The sequence below is a fragment of the Coregonus clupeaformis genome, chromosome 18 (assembly GCF_020615455.1).
Source record: "Coregonus clupeaformis isolate EN_2021a chromosome 18, ASM2061545v1, whole genome shotgun sequence".
In the NCBI taxonomy this organism is placed as follows: Eukaryota; Metazoa; Chordata; class Actinopteri; order Salmoniformes; family Salmonidae; genus Coregonus; species Coregonus clupeaformis.
Window position 1 is genome coordinate 33,987,633 of NC_059209.1, and position 16,573 is coordinate 34,004,205.

At 47.9% G+C, this 16,573-nt stretch overlaps 1 protein-coding gene across 1 annotated transcript in view; it reads left to right on the top strand.

Moving 5' to 3' along the window:
• LOC121530717 (protein FAM189A2) overlaps window positions 1–16,573 on the top strand; it is a 43,836-nt gene that overhangs the window by 14,748 nt on the left and 12,515 nt on the right. Inside the window, exons 3-8 of the mRNA XM_041835901.2 lie at window positions 5,518–5,628; window positions 7,498–7,617; window positions 8,193–8,300; window positions 8,520–8,792; window positions 11,312–11,399; window positions 13,469–13,672. Of these exons, the coding sequence (XP_041691835.2) occupies window positions 5,518–5,628; window positions 7,498–7,617; window positions 8,193–8,300; window positions 8,520–8,792; window positions 11,312–11,399; window positions 13,469–13,672 (904 nt within the window). The remainder of the gene's footprint in view (window positions 1–5,517; window positions 5,629–7,497; window positions 7,618–8,192; window positions 8,301–8,519; window positions 8,793–11,311; window positions 11,400–13,468; window positions 13,673–16,573) is intronic.

Below are 16,573 nucleotides of genomic sequence, written 5' to 3' on the forward strand. Positions count from 1 at the left end.
TCAAAGACTGTTCTTTTATTGTTCTGCTTTTGTATAGTGGTTAGAATAAAGTGTTTGAGAAGTGCTTTGACTTGTTTTGTTGCTTGAGGCATGTTAAAAATAGTCAACTGATCTATTCCGAGACCCACTATTTGGGTAAGCTTTGGAAAGGGCCCATCTTAATATTGATTGACATAGCCTTGGAGGTTCTGAATCACGTCCAGTCGTCCACACAGTTGCTAGAGCATGACTCTTGTAATGCCAGGGTAGTGGGTTCGGTTCCCGGGACCACACATACGTAAAATGTATGCACGCATTTTTTAATTTTTTTATTTCACCTTTATTTAACCAGGTAAGCCAGTTGAGAACAAGTTCTCATTTACAACTGCGACCTGGCCAAGATAAAGCAAAGCCGTGTGATAAAAACAACAACAACACAGAGTTACATATGGGGTAAAACAAAACATAAAGTCAAAAATACAACAGAAAATATCTATATACAGTGTGTGCAAATGTAGCAAGTTATGGAGGTAAGGCAATAAATAGGCTATAGTGCAAAATAATTACAATTAGTATTAACACTGGAATGATAGATGTGCAAATAGAGATACTGGGGTGCAAATGAGCAAAATAAATAACAATATGGGGATGAGGTAGTTGGGTGGGCTAATTTCAGATGGGCTCTGGACAGGTGCAGTGATCGGTAAGGTGCTCTGACAACTGATGCTTAAAGTTAGTGAGGGAGATAAGAGTCTCCAGCTTCAGAGATTTTTGCAATTCATTCCAGTCATTGGCAGCAGAGAACTGGAAGGAATGGCGGCCAAAGGAGGTGTTGGCTTTGGGGATGACCAGTGAGATATACCTGCTGGAGCGCATACTACGGGTGGGTGTTGCTATGGTGACCAATGAGCTAAGATAAGGCGGGGATTTGCCTAGCAGTGATTTATAGTTGGCCTGGAGCCAGTGGGTTTGGCGACGAATATGTAGTGAGGACCAGCCAACAAGAGCGTACAGGTCACAGTGGTGGGTAGTATATGGGGCTGAGAGTCACCAACAGCAAGAGCGACAGGCCTTCCGATTTGACACATTGAACTCTATCTGAGAAGTAGTTGGTGAACCAGGCGAGGCAGTCATTTGAGAAACCAAGGTTATTTAGTCTGCCAATAAGAATGCGGTGGTTGACAGAGTCGAAAGCCTTGGCCAGGTTGATGAAGACGGCTGCACAGTACTGTCTATTATCGATCGCGGTTATAATATCGTTTAGGACCTTGAGCGTGGCTGAGGTGCACCCATGACCAGCTCGGAAACCGGATTGCATAGCGGAGAAGGTACGGTGGGATTCGAAATGGTCGGTGATCTGTTTGTTAACTTGGCTTTCAAAAACTTTCGAAAGGCAGGGCAGGATGGATATAGGTCTGTAAGAGTTTGGATCTAGAGTGTCACCCCCTTTGAAGAGGGGGATGACCGCGGCAGCTTTCCAATCTCTGGGGATCTCAGACGTTACGAAAGAGAGGTTGAACAGGCTAGTAAAAGGGGTTGCGACAATTTCGGCGGTTAGTTTTAGAAAGAAAGGGTCCAGATTGTCTAGCCCAGATAATTTGTAGGGGTCCAGATTTTGCAGCTCATTCAGAACATCAGCTGTCTGAATTTGTGTGAAGGAGAAGCGGGGGGGGACATGGGCAAGTTGCAGCGGAGGGTGCAGAGCTGGTGGCCGGGGTAGTGGTAGCCAGGTGGAAAGCATGGCCAGCCGTAGCAAAATGCTTGTTGAAATTCTCGATTATTGTAGATTTATCGGTGGTGATAGTGTTTCCTAGCCTCAGTGCAGTGGGCAGCTGGGAGGAGGTGCTCTTATTCTCCATGGACTTTACAGTGTCCCAAAACTTTTTGGAGTTAGTGCTACAGGATGCAAATTTCTGTTTGAAAAAGTTAGTCTGCTAAATGGCATATACAGTTGAAGTCGTAAGTTTACATACACCTTAGCCAAATACATTTAAACTCAGTTTTTCACAATTCCTGACATTTAATCCAAGTAAAAATTCCCTGTTTTAGGTCAGTTAGGATCACCACTTTATTTTAAGAATGTGAAATGTCAGAATAATAGAATTATTTATTTAAGCTTTTATTTATTTCATCACATTCTCAGTGGGTCAGAAGTTTACAGACACTCCATTAGTATTTGGTAGCATTGCCTTTAAATTGTTTAACTTGGGTCAAACGTTTCATGTAGCCTTCCACAAGCTTCCCACAATAAGTTGGGTGAATTTTGGCCCATTCCTCCTGACAGAGCTGGTGTAACTGAGTCAGGTTTGTAGGCCTCCTTGCTCGCACATGCTTTTTCAGTTCTGCCCACAAATGTTCTATAGGCTTGAGGTCAGGGCTTTGTGATGGCCACACCAATACCTTGACTTTGTTGTCCTTAAGCCATTTTGCCACAACTTTGGAAGTATGCTTGGGGTCATTGTCCATTTGGAAGACCCATTTGCGACCAAGCTTTAACTTCCTGACTGATGTCTTGAGATGTTGCTTCAATATAGCCACATCATTTTCCTTTCTCATGATGCCATCTATTTAGTGAAGTGCACCAGTCCCTCCTGCAGCAAAGCACCCCCACAGTATGATGCTGCCACCCCGGTGCTTCACGGTTGAGATGGTGTTCTTCGGCTGGCAAGTGTCCCCCTTTTTCCTCCAAACATAACGACGGTCATTATGACCAAACAGTTCTATTTTTGTTTCATCAGACCAGAGGACATTTCTCAAAAAAGTACAATCTTTGTCCCCATGTGCAGTTGCAAACCGTAGTCTGGCTTTTTTATGGCGGTTTTGGAGCAGTGGCTTCTTCCTTGCTGAGCGGCCTTTCAGGTTATGTTGATATAGGACTCGTTTTACTGTGGATATAGATACTTTTGTACCTGTTTCCTCTAGCATCTTCACAATGTCCTTTGCTGTTGTTCTGAGATTGATTTGCACTTTTCGCACCAAAGTACGTTCATCTCTAGGAGACAGAACGCGTCTCCTTCCTGAGCGGTATGACGGCTGCGTGGTCCCATGGTGTTTATACTTGCTAACTATTGTTTGTACAGATGAACGTAGTACCTTCAGGCGTTTGGTAATTGCTCCCAAGGATGAACCAGACTTGTGAAGGTCTACAATTTGTTTTCTGAGGTCTTGGCTGATTTCTTTTGATTTTACAATGATGTCAAGCAAAGAGGCACTGAGTTTGAAGGTAGGGCTTGAAATACATCCACAGGTACACCTCCAATTGACTCAAATGATGTCAATTAGCCTATCAGAAGCTTCTAAAGCCATGACATAATTTTCTGGAATTTTCCAAGCTGTTTAAAGGCACAGTCAACTTAGTGTATGTAAACTTCTGACCCACTGAAATTGTGATACAGTGAATTAGAAGTGAAATAATCTGTCTGTAAACAATTGTTGGAAAAATTACTTGTGTCATGCACAAAGTAGATGTCCTAACCGACAAGAAATTTGTGGAGTGGTTGAAAAACGAGTTTTAATGATTCCAACCTAAGTGTATGTAAACTTCCGACTTCAACTGTATAACAGTCCCATCATGTCAGTCTAATAGCTGTGTTGTTAAATTAGCCACGATGTCAGCTATCAACAAGCTGGTATTCATCTCTCATTTTCTCTCGTTCAACCCACAGGCAGAATTACAGTGTTTCTAGTCATAAACAGATGTTTCTAGTTTTCCCTCCCACTCTTTATTTTGTTTAGGTAATGGGGGTGTGGTTTAGGTAATGGGGGTGTGGTTTAGGTAATGGGGGTGTGGTTTAGGTAATGGGGGTTTGGTTTAGGTAATGGGGGTTTGGTTTAGGTAATGGGGTGTGGTTTATGTAATGGAGGTGTGGTTTATGTCATTTGGGTGTGGTTTAGGTAATGGGGGTGTGGTTTAGGCAATGGGGATTTGGTTTTGAAATGTCACTGTTTCTGTGGTAACAGTATTATTGGGCTGTGTGATTTGGCAAACAAACATTTCAACATCTTCCTCTTCCCCTCCTCCCTTTCTCTCCCCCTCCCTCTCCTCCCCCCCTCCCTCTCCTCCCCCTCTCTCTCCTCCCCTCCTCCTCCTCCTCTCCCTCTCTCTCCTCTCCCTCCTTCCCCTCTCTCTCCTCTCCCTCCTTCCCCTCTCTCTCCTCTCCCTCCTCTCCCTCTCCCTCCTCTCCCTCATCCCCCTCTCTCTCCTCTCCCTCCTTCCCCTCTCTCCTCTCCCTCCTTCCCCTCTCTTCTCTCGTCTCCCTCCTTCCCCTCTCTCTCCTCTCCCTCCTTCCCCTCTCTCTCCACTCCCTCATCCCCCTCTCTCTCCTCTCCCTCTCTCTCCTCTCCCTCCTTCCTCTCTCTCTCCACTCCCTCATCCCCCTCTCTCTCCTCTCCCTCCTCTCCCTCTCTCTCCTCTCCCTCCTTCCCCTCTCTCTCCTCTCCCTCTCTCTCCTCTCCCTCCTTCCCCCTCTCTCTCTCTCTCCCTCCTCTCCTCTCCCTCCTTCCCCTCTCTCTCTCCTCTCTCCTTCCCCTCTCTCTCCTCTCCCTCTCCCTCTCTCTCTCTCCTCTCTCTCTCTCTCCTCTCCCTCTCTTCCCCTCTCTCTCCTCTCCCTCCTTCCCCTCTCTCTCTCCTCTCCCTCCTTCCCCTCTCTCTCTTCTCCCTCCTCTCCTCTCCCTCCTTCCCCTCTCTCTCCTCGCTCTCCTCTCCCTCCTCTCCCTCTCTCTCCTCTCCCTCCTCTCCCTCCTCTCCCTCTCTCCTCTCCCTCCTTCCCCTCTCTCTCCTCTCCCTCCTTCCCCTCTCTCTCCTCTTCCTCCTCTCCCTCTCTCTCCTCCCTCCTTCCCCTCTCTCTCCTCTCCCTCCTTCCCCTCTCTCTCCTCTCCCTCCTCTCCCTCTCTCTCCTCTCCCTCCTCTCCCTCTCTCTCCTCTCCCTCCTTCCCCTCTCTCTCCTCTCCCTCCTTCCCCTCTCTCTCCTCTCCCTCCTTCCCATCTCTCTCCTCTCCCTCCTTCCCCTCTCTCTCCTCTCCCTCCTTCCCCTCTCTCTCCTCTCCCTCCTTCTCCTCTCTCTCCTCTCCCTCCTTCCCCTCTCCCTCCTTCCCCTCCTCTCCCTCTCTCTCCTCTCCCTCCTTCCCCTCTCTCTCCTCTCCCTCCTTCCCCTCTCTCTCCTCTCCCTCCTCCCCCTCTCTCTCCTCTCCCTCCTTCCCCTCTCTCCTCTCCCTCCTTCCCCTCTCCCTCCTTCCCCTCCTCTCCCTCTCTCTCCTCTCCCTCCTTCCCCTCTCTCCTCTCCCTCCTTCCCCTCTCTCTCCTCTCCCTCCTTCCCCTCTCTCTCCTCTCCCTCCTCCCCCTCTCTCTCCTCTCCCTCCTTCCCCTCTCTCCTCTCCCTCCTTCCCCTCTCCCTCCTTCCCCTCCTCTCCCTCTCTCTCCTCTCCCTCCTTCCCCTCTCTCCCCTCTCCCTCCTTCCCCTCTCCCTCCTTCCCCTCCTCTCCCTCTCTCTCCTCTCCCTCCTCTCCCTCCTTCCTCTCTCTCTCCTCTCCCTCTCCCAGGTGAATCTGTTTGTGTTGCTGTCGGTGGTGTGCGTTCTCCTCAACCTAGCTGGCTTCATCCTCTGCTGCCAGGGGGCTCAGCTGGTCTCCACCATGACTAACTGCCAACTGGTGAGACACACACATACACACACACACACACACACACACCCTTGTTAGCATCTTGAACTGGTGTTAGCGGATGTCTCTCTTCCTCTGCTTCCTCTCTACCAGAGGTATCTACCTCATCAATGTCACCTCTCTACATCCTCACACCATCCATCACTTCATTAGTCCAACCAGACCCACACAGAGACCAGGCCTGCGTCCCAAATAGCACCCTATTCCCTACATAGTGCACTACTTTTGACCAGAGCCCTGGTCAAAATTAATGCCCTATATAGAGAATAAGGTTCCATTTGGAACTCAAACCAGGGCTGGTTCCAGTTCCAGTGATATCAACATAGCACAGTTTATTAGCCTAGCCAGCTAGACAGGAGCTCAGATGTTAGACCTGCTGAAACTCCTCCTGCCCCAAAACCTTATTGAACACAAGCTGTGTATTGGGTCAGACTGGTGCTGAGATCTGGGCATCGACACACGCGGGCAGATGCACACACACATACACATTTCACAAACACAAACACACATGCACACACACACACACCCTGTAATGTGAGGCTGAGATGAGATAAGAGGTGAGGGCAGGGCAGGGTATGGTATGGTGGGTTTATGGTGCCCCCTGTGGTGCAGTGGTTTGCCCTAGTCTCCCCTCTCGCAGGGTGAGTAATAGAGTCTCCCGTCCAGACCATCTGCTCCTCTAATCTGGTGTAATTTTAACTGCCCTAGAGGAGGAGGGAGGGAGAGAGAGAGAGAGAGAGAGAGAGAGAGAGAGAGAGAGAGAGAGAGAGAGAGAGAGAGAGAGAGAGAGAGAGAGAGAGAGAGAGAGAGAGAGAGAGAGAGAGAGAGAGAGAGAGAGAGAGAGAGAGAGAGAGAGAGAGAGAGAGAGAGAGAGAGAGAGAGAGAGAGAGAGAGAGAGAGAGAGAGAGAGAGAGAGAGAGAGAGAGAGAGGAGGAGAGGGAGAGAGAGGGAGATGGATGGGGAGAGGGAGAGAGAGAGGAGGGAGGAGGAGAGAGAGAGGGGGAGATGGATGGGGAGGAGGGAGAGAGAGAGAGAGAGGGATGGGGAGGAGGGGAGAGAGAGAGAGAGGGATGGGAGGAGGGAGAGAGAGAGAGAGAGGGATGGGGAGGAGGGAGAGGAGAGAGAGAGGGGGGGATGGGAGGAGGGAGAGAGAGAGAGGTGTGGGGAGGAGGGAGAGAGAGAGAGAGAGAGAGGGATGGGAGGAGGGAGAGAGAGAGGGTGTGGGGAGGGAGGAGGGAGGAGGGAGAGAAGAGGGGGAGATGGATGGGGAGGAGGGAGAGAGAGAGAGAGAGGGGATGGGGAGGAGGGAGAGAGAGAGAGAGAGAGAGAGAGAGAGAGGGATGGGAGGAGGGAGAGAGAGAGAGGTGGGGAGGAGGGAGAGAGAGAGAGAGGATGTGGAGGAGGGAGAGAGAGAGAGAGGGATGTGGAGGAGGGGGAGAGAGGGATGGGGAGGAGGGAGAGAGAGAGAGAGAGGGGGATGGGGAGGAGGGAGGGGGAGAGGGATGGGGAGGAGGGAGGGGGAGAGGGATGTGGAGGAGGGAGAGAGAGAGTGATAAAAATGTAGACGCCTGAAGGTGAAATATCTCTCACTCTGTCGATGTGTCTCTCTCCTACCAGTTTCCCTCCTTGCCCTCTTTCTCTGCCTCCTTCCTTCCTTCCTTCCTTCCTTCCTTCATTTTTTCTGGTTGAAAGTCTTGACAATCTTAGAATAGGTTGCGATGAGGCACAGTCTGTGTAGTCTTGACATTTCTTCTTCCTGTTCTGTTGTGTGTTTCAGAGTGAGTCTAACGGCCATGTATCTGGTGTGTGTGTGTGTGTGTGTGTGTGTGTGTGTCTAATGGTGTGTGTTGTGTGTTTCAGAGCGAGGCGGGAGACGTGTGTAACTGTTGTCCTCAGATCCCCACTGCCAAGTGTCCTGAGGAGAAACTACTCAGACTCTACCCTGGACACTCCTGTAGCACCGTGAGGGTCCTGCTCAAGGTGTGTGTGTGTGTGTGTGTGTGTGTGTGTGTGTGTGTGTGTGTGTGTGTGTGTGTTCATGCGTGCCTGTGTGTGAGAGAGAATGTGTGTTCATTGTCATCATATTACACGATATCAAATCAAATCAAATCAAATCAAATGTTATTTGCCACATGCGCCGAATACAACAGGTGTAGACATTACTGTGAAATGCTTACTCACAAGCCCTTAACCAACAATGCATTTATTCTTTAATAAAAAAGTAAAATAAAACAACAACAACAAAAAAGTGTTGAGGAAAAAAAGAGCAGAAGTAAAATAAAATAACAGTAGGGAGGCTATATATACAGGGGTGTACCGGTGCAGAGTCAATGTGCGGGGGCACCGGCTAGTTGAGGTAGTTGAAGTAATATGTACATGTGGGTAGAGTTAAAGTGACTATGCATAAATAATTAACAGAGTAGCAGCAGCGTAAAAAGATGGGATGGGATATATAATAGATGTATAATGAAATAGGGAGATAAGATGGTTCTTGGTGGTTCTGGGTGGTTGTGGGTGGTTCTGGCTAACTCTGCCTCCTGTCTGTCTGTTTCCAGAAGGTTATGTTTGCTCTGTGTGTCCTGAATGCTCTGACCACTGCAGTATGTCTGGTGGCTGCTGCTCTGCGATACCTACAGATCTTCACCACACGACGGCCATGTATGGTAAGGCTACAATACCTCATCATAACCAATCACAGGGCCTCAGAGCTCCAGGCTCAACCAATCATGTAGATTAGAATCTGCAGAATCTGCATCACATAGCAGAAGAATCTCCTGTATAGCCAATTAGTGATTGTTTTGTTTGTCAACACTAAAGATGCATCTCAATAAGTGACTTCTTCTGTCGTCATCTCTTTTCCTTCTCCTCCCACTTTCTGAAAGGATGACCCCAGGCCAATCACAGAGGAAGGGGAGCAGCCAACTATTGTCCCTGACCCAGATGAGTTTGTTCCCCCTGCCCCTCCCCCCTCCTACTTCTCAACCTTCTACTCCTACACACCCCGCCTGGCTCGCAGGATGTTTGGGGACAGTGTGATACCTCTGCCTCCTGTCTATGCAGCCAGGATTAAAGGAGTGGAGGTGTTCTGTCCTCTTGACCCTCCCCCTCCATACGAGGCCGTTACAGGAGGCTCTGCCCTCGCCACCGCAACACAGGTACACACAACGTTCAGGCACAGCTTATACAGTGCATTCAGAAAGTATTCAGACCCCTTGACTTTTTCCACATTTTGTTACTTTACAGCCTTATTCAAAAAAAAATATATATATATATATTCCCCTCATCAATCTACACACAATACCCCATAATGACAAAGCAAAAACTGGTTTTTAGAAATATCACATTTACATAAGTATTCAGACCCTTTACTCAGTACTTTGTTGAAGCTCCTTTGGCAACGATTACAGCTTCGAGTCTTCTTGGGTATGTTGCTACAAGCTTGGCACATCTGTATTTGGGGAGTTTCTCCCATTCTTCTCTGCAGATCCTCTCAAGCTCTGTCAGGTTGGATGGGGAGCGTCGCTGCACAGCTATATTCATGTCTCTCCAGAGATGTTTGATCAGGTTCAAGTCCGGGATCTTTCTGGGCCACTCAAGGACATTCAGAGACTTGTCCCGAAGCGACTCCTGCGTTGTCTTGGCTGTGTGCTTAGGGTCATTGTCCTGTTGGAAGGTGAACCTTCGCCTCTGTCTGAAATCCTGAGCGCTCCGGAGCAGGTTTTTATCAAGGATCTCTCTGTACTTTGCTCTGTTCATCTTTCCTTCAATCCTGACTAGTCTCCCAGTCCCTGCCGCTGAAAAACATCCCCGCAGCATGATGCTGCCACCACCATGCTTCACCGTAGGGATGGTGCCAGGTTTCCTCCTGACGTGACGCTTGGCATTCAGGCCAAAAAGTTAAATCTTGGTTTCATCAGACCAGAGAATCTTGTTTCTCATGGTCTGAGAGTCTTTAGGTGCCTTTTGGCAAATTCCAAGCGGGCTGTCATGTGCCTTTTACTGAGGAGTGGCTTCCGTCTGGCCACTCTACCATGAAGGCCTGATTGGTGAATTGCTGCAGAGATGGTTGTCCTTCTGGAAGATTCTCCCATCTCTACAGAGGAACTCTGGAGCTCTGTCAGAGTGACCATCGGAATATTGGTTGAACGCCCAGACTCTGTGGTTGCCAGGTGTTCTTGCCTAAGCAGCCGCAATCTGGGAGCAAACACTTTGCTGAGAAAGGATGCACTTGGCTATCTTTGTGTAACCCGTAGTGAAAGTATAAATATGCTTAGGGGAAGTACCTCCTCAGAGCTTCTGACTAACTTGCACTGTAGAACCTAGTCATCAGCAGAAACTGGTAAGTTAGAACTCTATATGGTGTGAGGAAAGGGTTAAAGGTTTTAAACTCGGAGAAGACTTTCAAGGAAGAATTGGTGGTCTACAGGATATTTTGCCTTTAGATGCTTGCTAAATTTAAAATTGATTAACAAAAGGGAGGAGTGTTATGGGACATGTTAATTGTATGTGACTAACCTTGTGAAACTGTGTGAAACTGTCCTATTATAATCTCCTGTTCTTGGGAGGATCATCCTGTGTTGCAAACCAGTTTGCGCCTGTGTCCTTGTATAGATAAAAGGAGAACTGAGAGTCCCGCCCAAGAACAGGAAACTATAAAGATATGTGCTTATCACCCAATGCTTCGGAATTCAGACTCTACACTGCGCTGTGTAACTCTGTTATTCTCTCTGAGCTCAGAAATAAAGAATCTTGGTTTGACTTGGACTCCAGCAGATCCTTATTTTATAATATCCACCACAATTCTTGGTCACCTCCCTGACCAAGGCCCTTCTCTCTCGATTGCTAAGTTTGGCCAGGTGGCCAGCTCTAGAAAGAGTCTTGGTGGTTCTAAACTTCTTCCATTTAAGAATGATGGAGGCCACTGTGTTCTTGGGGACCTTCAATGCTGCATAATATTGGTACCTTTCACCAGATCTGTGCCTTGACACAATCATGTCTCAGAGCTCTACGGACAATTCCTTCGACCTCTTGGCTTGGTTTTTGCTCTGACATGCACTGTCAACTGTGGGACCTTATATAGACAGGTGTGTGCTTTTCGAAATCATGTCCAATCAATTTAATTTACCACAGGTGGACTCCAATCAAGTTGTAGAAACATCTCAAGGATGATCAATGGAAACAGGATGCACCTGAGCTCAATTTCAAGTCTCATAGCAAAGGGTATTTCTGTTTTTTTTTTATTTTTATAAATTTGCTAAAAATTCAAAAAACCTGTTTTCATTTTGTCATTATGGGGTATTGTGTGTAGATTGATTAGATTATTTATATATTTAATCAATTTTAGAATAAGGCTGTAACGTAACAAAATGTGGAAAAAGTAAAGGGGGCTGAATACTTTCCGAATGCACTGTAAATGTGCTATGTATGGATTATGAATGGGTTATGTATGGGTTATGAATGGATTATGTATGGGTTATGAATGTGCTATAAAGTCCTGGTGTAGGTACCTTTCAAATAAATTGTTACCCATTATTTAATGCCAATAACAATAGTGATGATCAGATAAATGAATGAATAAAGGTAATGAATAGATGTATAATGTACATCGCTATCATTAATATCTCTACATCCCTGAACATGACCCCTGCTATCTCTACTGTGTGTTTCTGTCTAGGAGACAGAGATTCAGGTTGCCATGACAGATCTGACTGATTTGACGGAGGAGTTGAGTGACCGCTCGGAGGAGGGTACTTCTGTTAGAGGTAGGTCACTCCATAGAATTACACACAAACAGACATACACCAAGACATTTACATTTACATTATTTAGCAGACGCTCTTATCCAGAGCGACTTACAGTTAGTGAATACATATATATATTTCTTTATACTTGCCCCCCCGTGGGAATCGAACCCACAACCCTGGCGTTGCAAACGCCATGCTCTATCAACTGAGCTACATCCCTGCCAGCCATTCCCTCCCCTACCCTACCCTGGACGACGCTGGGCCAATTGTGCGCCGCCCCATGGGTCTCCCGGTCGCGGCCGGCTGCGACAGAGCCTGGATTCGAACCAGGATCTCTAGTGGCACAGTTTGCACTGCGATGCAGTGCCTTAGACCACTGCGCCACTCAGGAGCTAAGACATGCTTGGCCTATACATGACAGGCTTTTTATGGCAGGTTTCAGCTCTCTGTATGCGAAACTCTCAATGGAGGACATTTGGGCCTATCCAAACCTTGATGGGAAAAATCGTGAATCTCTCATATCTTCACAATAATAAATAAATGTTTAATCATGAAAAAAGCCTTGGGAAAGCCATGTGTGTGTTTGTTTGTGTGTGTGTGTGTGTTTGTGTATGTGTGTATGTGTTGACAAAGTATTCCCCAGACCCAGACCATATCCTGCAGAAAGTCCTGGTTGGAGGTCTATAGTTATCCTAGTGAAAGTATTGCTGTAGTTATTGTATCCCAGTGTACTGCTATTGTTACTGTATCCCAGTGTACTGCTATAGTTACTGTATCCCTGTGTACTGCTATAGTTACTGTATCCCAGTGTACTGCTATAGTTACTGTATCCCAGTGTACTGCTATAGTTACTGTATCCCAGTGTACTGCTATAGTTACTGTATCCCAGTGTACTGCTATAGTTACTGTATCCCAGTGTACTGCTATTGTTACTGTATCCCAGTGTACTGCTATAGTTACTGTATCCCAGTGTACTGCTATAGTTACTGTATCCCAGTGTACTGCTATAGTTACTGTATCCCAGTGTACTGCTATAGTTACTGTATCCCAGTGTACTGCTATAGTTACTGTATCCCAGTGTACTGCTATAGTTACTGTATCCCAGAGTACTGCTATAGTTACTGTATCCCAGTGTACTGCTATAGTTACTGTATCCCAGTGTACTGCTATAGTTACTGTATCCCAGTGTACTGCTATAGTTACTGTATCCCAGTGTACTGCTATAGTTACTGTATCCCAGAGTACTGCTATAGTTACTGTATCCCAGTGTACTGCTATAGTTACTGTATCCCAGTGTACTGCTATAGTTACTGTATCCCAGTGTACTGCTATAGTTACTGAATCCCAGTGTACTGCTATAGTTACAGTGAAAGTACTGCTATAAATATCCCAGTCAGATGAAAGGGACATAACCTTGCCCGGTCGTCACAGATAGATTCTCCCACTGACAATTATGTCATCAATGTATTAAAATAACATTTATTTCAGTCTCATGTGTTCCATTCACTTCTGTTAGAGGTAGGATAATCAACGTTGTTTCCACGTCATTTCAATGAAAAAAGTAAACCCCTCTACCTTTCTCCCTCTTCCCCTCTACCTCTCTCCCCTCTCCCCCCCTCTCCCTCTACCCTTCTCCATCTCTCCCTCTCTCCCCTCCCTCTCCCTCTCTCCCCCTCTCCCTCTACCCTTCTCCCCCTCCCTCTCCCCCTTTCCCTCTCCCCCTTTTCCTCTACCCCTCTCCCTCTACCCTCTCCCCCTCTCCCTCTACCCTTCTCCCCCCCTCTCTCTCTACCCTTCTCCCCGTCTCCCCCTCTCCCCCTCTCCCTCTCCCCTTCTCCCCCCTCCCTCTCCCTCTACCCTTCTCCCTCTCTCCCCCCTCCCTCTCCCCCTCTCCCTCCTCCCTCTCCCCCTCTCCCTCTACCCTTCTCCCTCTCTCCCCCTCCCTCTCCCTCTTTACCCCTCTCCCTCTTTACCCCCCTCCCTCTCCCTCTCCCTCTAACCTTCTCCCCCTCTCCCCTTCTCCCCCTCTGCCCCCTTTCCCTCTACCCCTCATCTCCTAATTGTCTTTATTGTTCCTGTGTTTTCAGATGCTGGTCCCCAGACGACGATTGTTCCAGTGCCCCCGTCTCCCCAATCATACCCATCTCCCCAATCTCCACCCTCACCCCCCCTGCGCCAGGCCAGACCTCCCCAGGACCAGGGCGCTCCAGTGCCCCCCATTAGGAGGTCTCAGCGCCAGAGGCTTAGACGCTCTAACAGTGACCCTGTACTACTGGACCTGGCTGCCAAAGGTGAGACCGGGTCACACACACACACAGGTACGCACACACAGACACACACACACAGCGGCTCCAACAGCCATAGAGTGACACTGCTGGAGCTGGCTGCCAATGGTAAAAGAGGATCAAATAAACTGTATAGTTCTGGAACAGTCTGTCTGTCATCAGTTAATCTGTCAGCAAGACACATTAGGATCCCTGGAAGTGTGTGAGTGTGTGTGTGTGACCTTCCTCAGTGGCAGCAGAACTGTCGTTTGCTAAACTGTAAAGCACAGTTTACTAACGCTTCCAACAGATGTCCCACTGCATTCAGGTCTACAGACACCTCTCTCTTCAACCCCTCTCTCACCCCTCTCTCTCCTCTCTCCCACCGCTCTCTCACCCCTCTCTTCAACCCCTCTCTCTCCCCCCTCTCTCCCACCTCTCTCTCACCCCTCTCTTCAACCCCTCTCTCTCCCCCCTCTCTCCCACCTCTCTCTCACCTCTCTCTCACCTCTCTCACACCCTCTCTCACCCCCTCTCTCCCACCCCTCTCTCACCCTCTCTCACCTCTCTCTCCCACCCCTCTCTCACCCCTATCTCACCCCTCTCTCTCCCCCCTCTCTCTCACCCCTCTCACCCCTCTCTCTCACCCCTCTCACACCTCTCTCTCACCTCTCTCACCCCTCTCTCCCACCCCTCTCTAACCCCTCTCTCACCCCTCTCCCACCCCTCTCCCACCCCTCTCCCACCCCCTCTATCATCCCTCTCTCACCCCCTCTCTCACCCCTCTCTCCCACCCCCTCTCACCCCTCTCGCTCACCCCCTCTATCCCACCCCTCTCTCTCACCTCTCTCTCACCTCTCTCCCACCCCTCACTGTCACCCCTCTCTCCCACCCCTCACTGTCACCCCTCTCTCCCATCCCTCTCTCCCACCCCTCTCTCACCACCCCTCTCTCCCCCTCCCCCCACCCCTCTCTCTCCCCCCTCCCCCACACCTCTCTCTCACCCCCTCCCCCCACCCCTCTCTCCCACCCCCTCTCCTACCCCTCTCTCCCACCCCTCTCCTACCCCTCTCTCCCACCCCTCTCCTACCCCTCTCTCCCACCCCTCTCCTACCCCTCTCTTCCACCCCCTCTCCTACCCCTCTCTCCCACCCCTCTCTCCCACCCCTCTCCCCCACCCCTCTCCCCCACCCCTCTCTAAAGTGAAATAAACAATAAAAAGTTAACAGTAAATATTACACACACAAGTTCCAAAATAATAGAGACATTTCAAATGTCATATTATGTAGATATACAGTGTTGTAACGATGGGCAAATAGTTAAAGTACAAAAGGGAAAATAAACATAAATATGGGTTGTATTTACGATGGTGTTTTTTTTTCACTGGTTGCCCTTTTCTTGTGGCAACAGGTCACACATTTTGCTGTGATTGCACACTGTGATATTTCACCCAATAGATATGGGAGTTTATCAACATTTGATTTGTTTTCTAATTCTTTGTGGGTCTGTGTAATCTGAGGGAAATATGTGTCATACATTTGGCAGGAGGTTAGGAAGTGCAGCTCAGTTTCCACCTCTGCCTACGGTGGCCTTTCTCAGTAGCAAGGCAATGCTCACTGAGTCTGTACATAGTCAAAGCTTTCCTTCATTTTGGGTCAGTCACAGTGGTCAGGTATTCTGCCACTGTGTACTCTCTGTTTAGGGCTAAATAGCATTCTAGTTTGCTCCGTTTTTTAGTTAATTCTTTCCAATGTGTCAAGTAATTATATTTTTGTTTTCTCATGATTTGGTTGGGTCTAATTGTGTTGCTGTCCTGGGGGGGTCTGTTTGTGTTTGTGGACAGAGCCCCAGGACCAGCTTGCTTAGGGGGCTCTTCTCCAGGTTCATCTCTCTGTAGGTGATGACTTTGTTATGGAAGGTTTGGGAATCGCTTCCTTTTAGGTGGTTGTAGAATTTGACGGCTCTTTTCTGGATTTTGATCATTATCAGGTATCGGCCTAATTCTGCTCCGCATGCAGTATTTTTTTTTTTGTGTTACACACAGAAAATATTTTTGCAGAATTCTGCATGCAGAGTCTCAATTTGGTATTTGTCCCATTTTGTGAATTATTGGTTGGTGAGCGGACCCCAGACCTCACAACCATAAAGGGCAATGGGGTTCTATAACTGATTCAAGTATTTTTAGCCAGATCCTAATTGGTATGTCAAATTTTATGTTCCTTTTGATGGCATAGAAGGCCCTTCTTGCCTTGTCTGTCAGATCGTTCACAGCTTTGTGGAAGTTACCTGTGGCGCTGATGTTTAGGCCGAGGTATGTATAGTTTTTGTGTGCTCTAGGGCAACGGTGTCTAGATGGAATTTGTATTTGTGGTCCTGGCAACTGGACCTTTTTTTTTAACACCATTATTTTTGTCTTACTGAGATTTACTGTCAGGGCCCAGGTCTGACAGAATCTGTGCAGAAGATCTAGATGCTGCTGTAGGCCCTCCTTGGTTGTGGACAGAAGCACCAGATCATCAGCAAACAGTAGCCATTTGACTTCAGATTCTAGCAGCAGTGGTGTAAAGTACTTAAGTAGAAATACTTTAAAGTACTACTTAAGTAGTTTTTTGGGGTATCTGTACTTTACTATTTACATTTTTGACAACTTTTACCTTTACTTCACTACATTCCTAAAGAAAATTAGGTACTTTTTACTCCTTACATTTTCCCTGACACCCAAAAGTAATGTTTACATTTTGAATGCTTCGCAGGACAGAAAATGGTCCAATTCGCACACTTATCAGTAGAACATCCCTAGTCATCCCTACTGCCTCTGATCTGGCGGACTCACTAAACACAGATGCTTTGTTTTTTAATGATGTCTGAGTGTTGGAGCGTGCCCCTGGCTACCTGTAAATGATGTCTGAGTGTTGGAGCGTGCCCCTG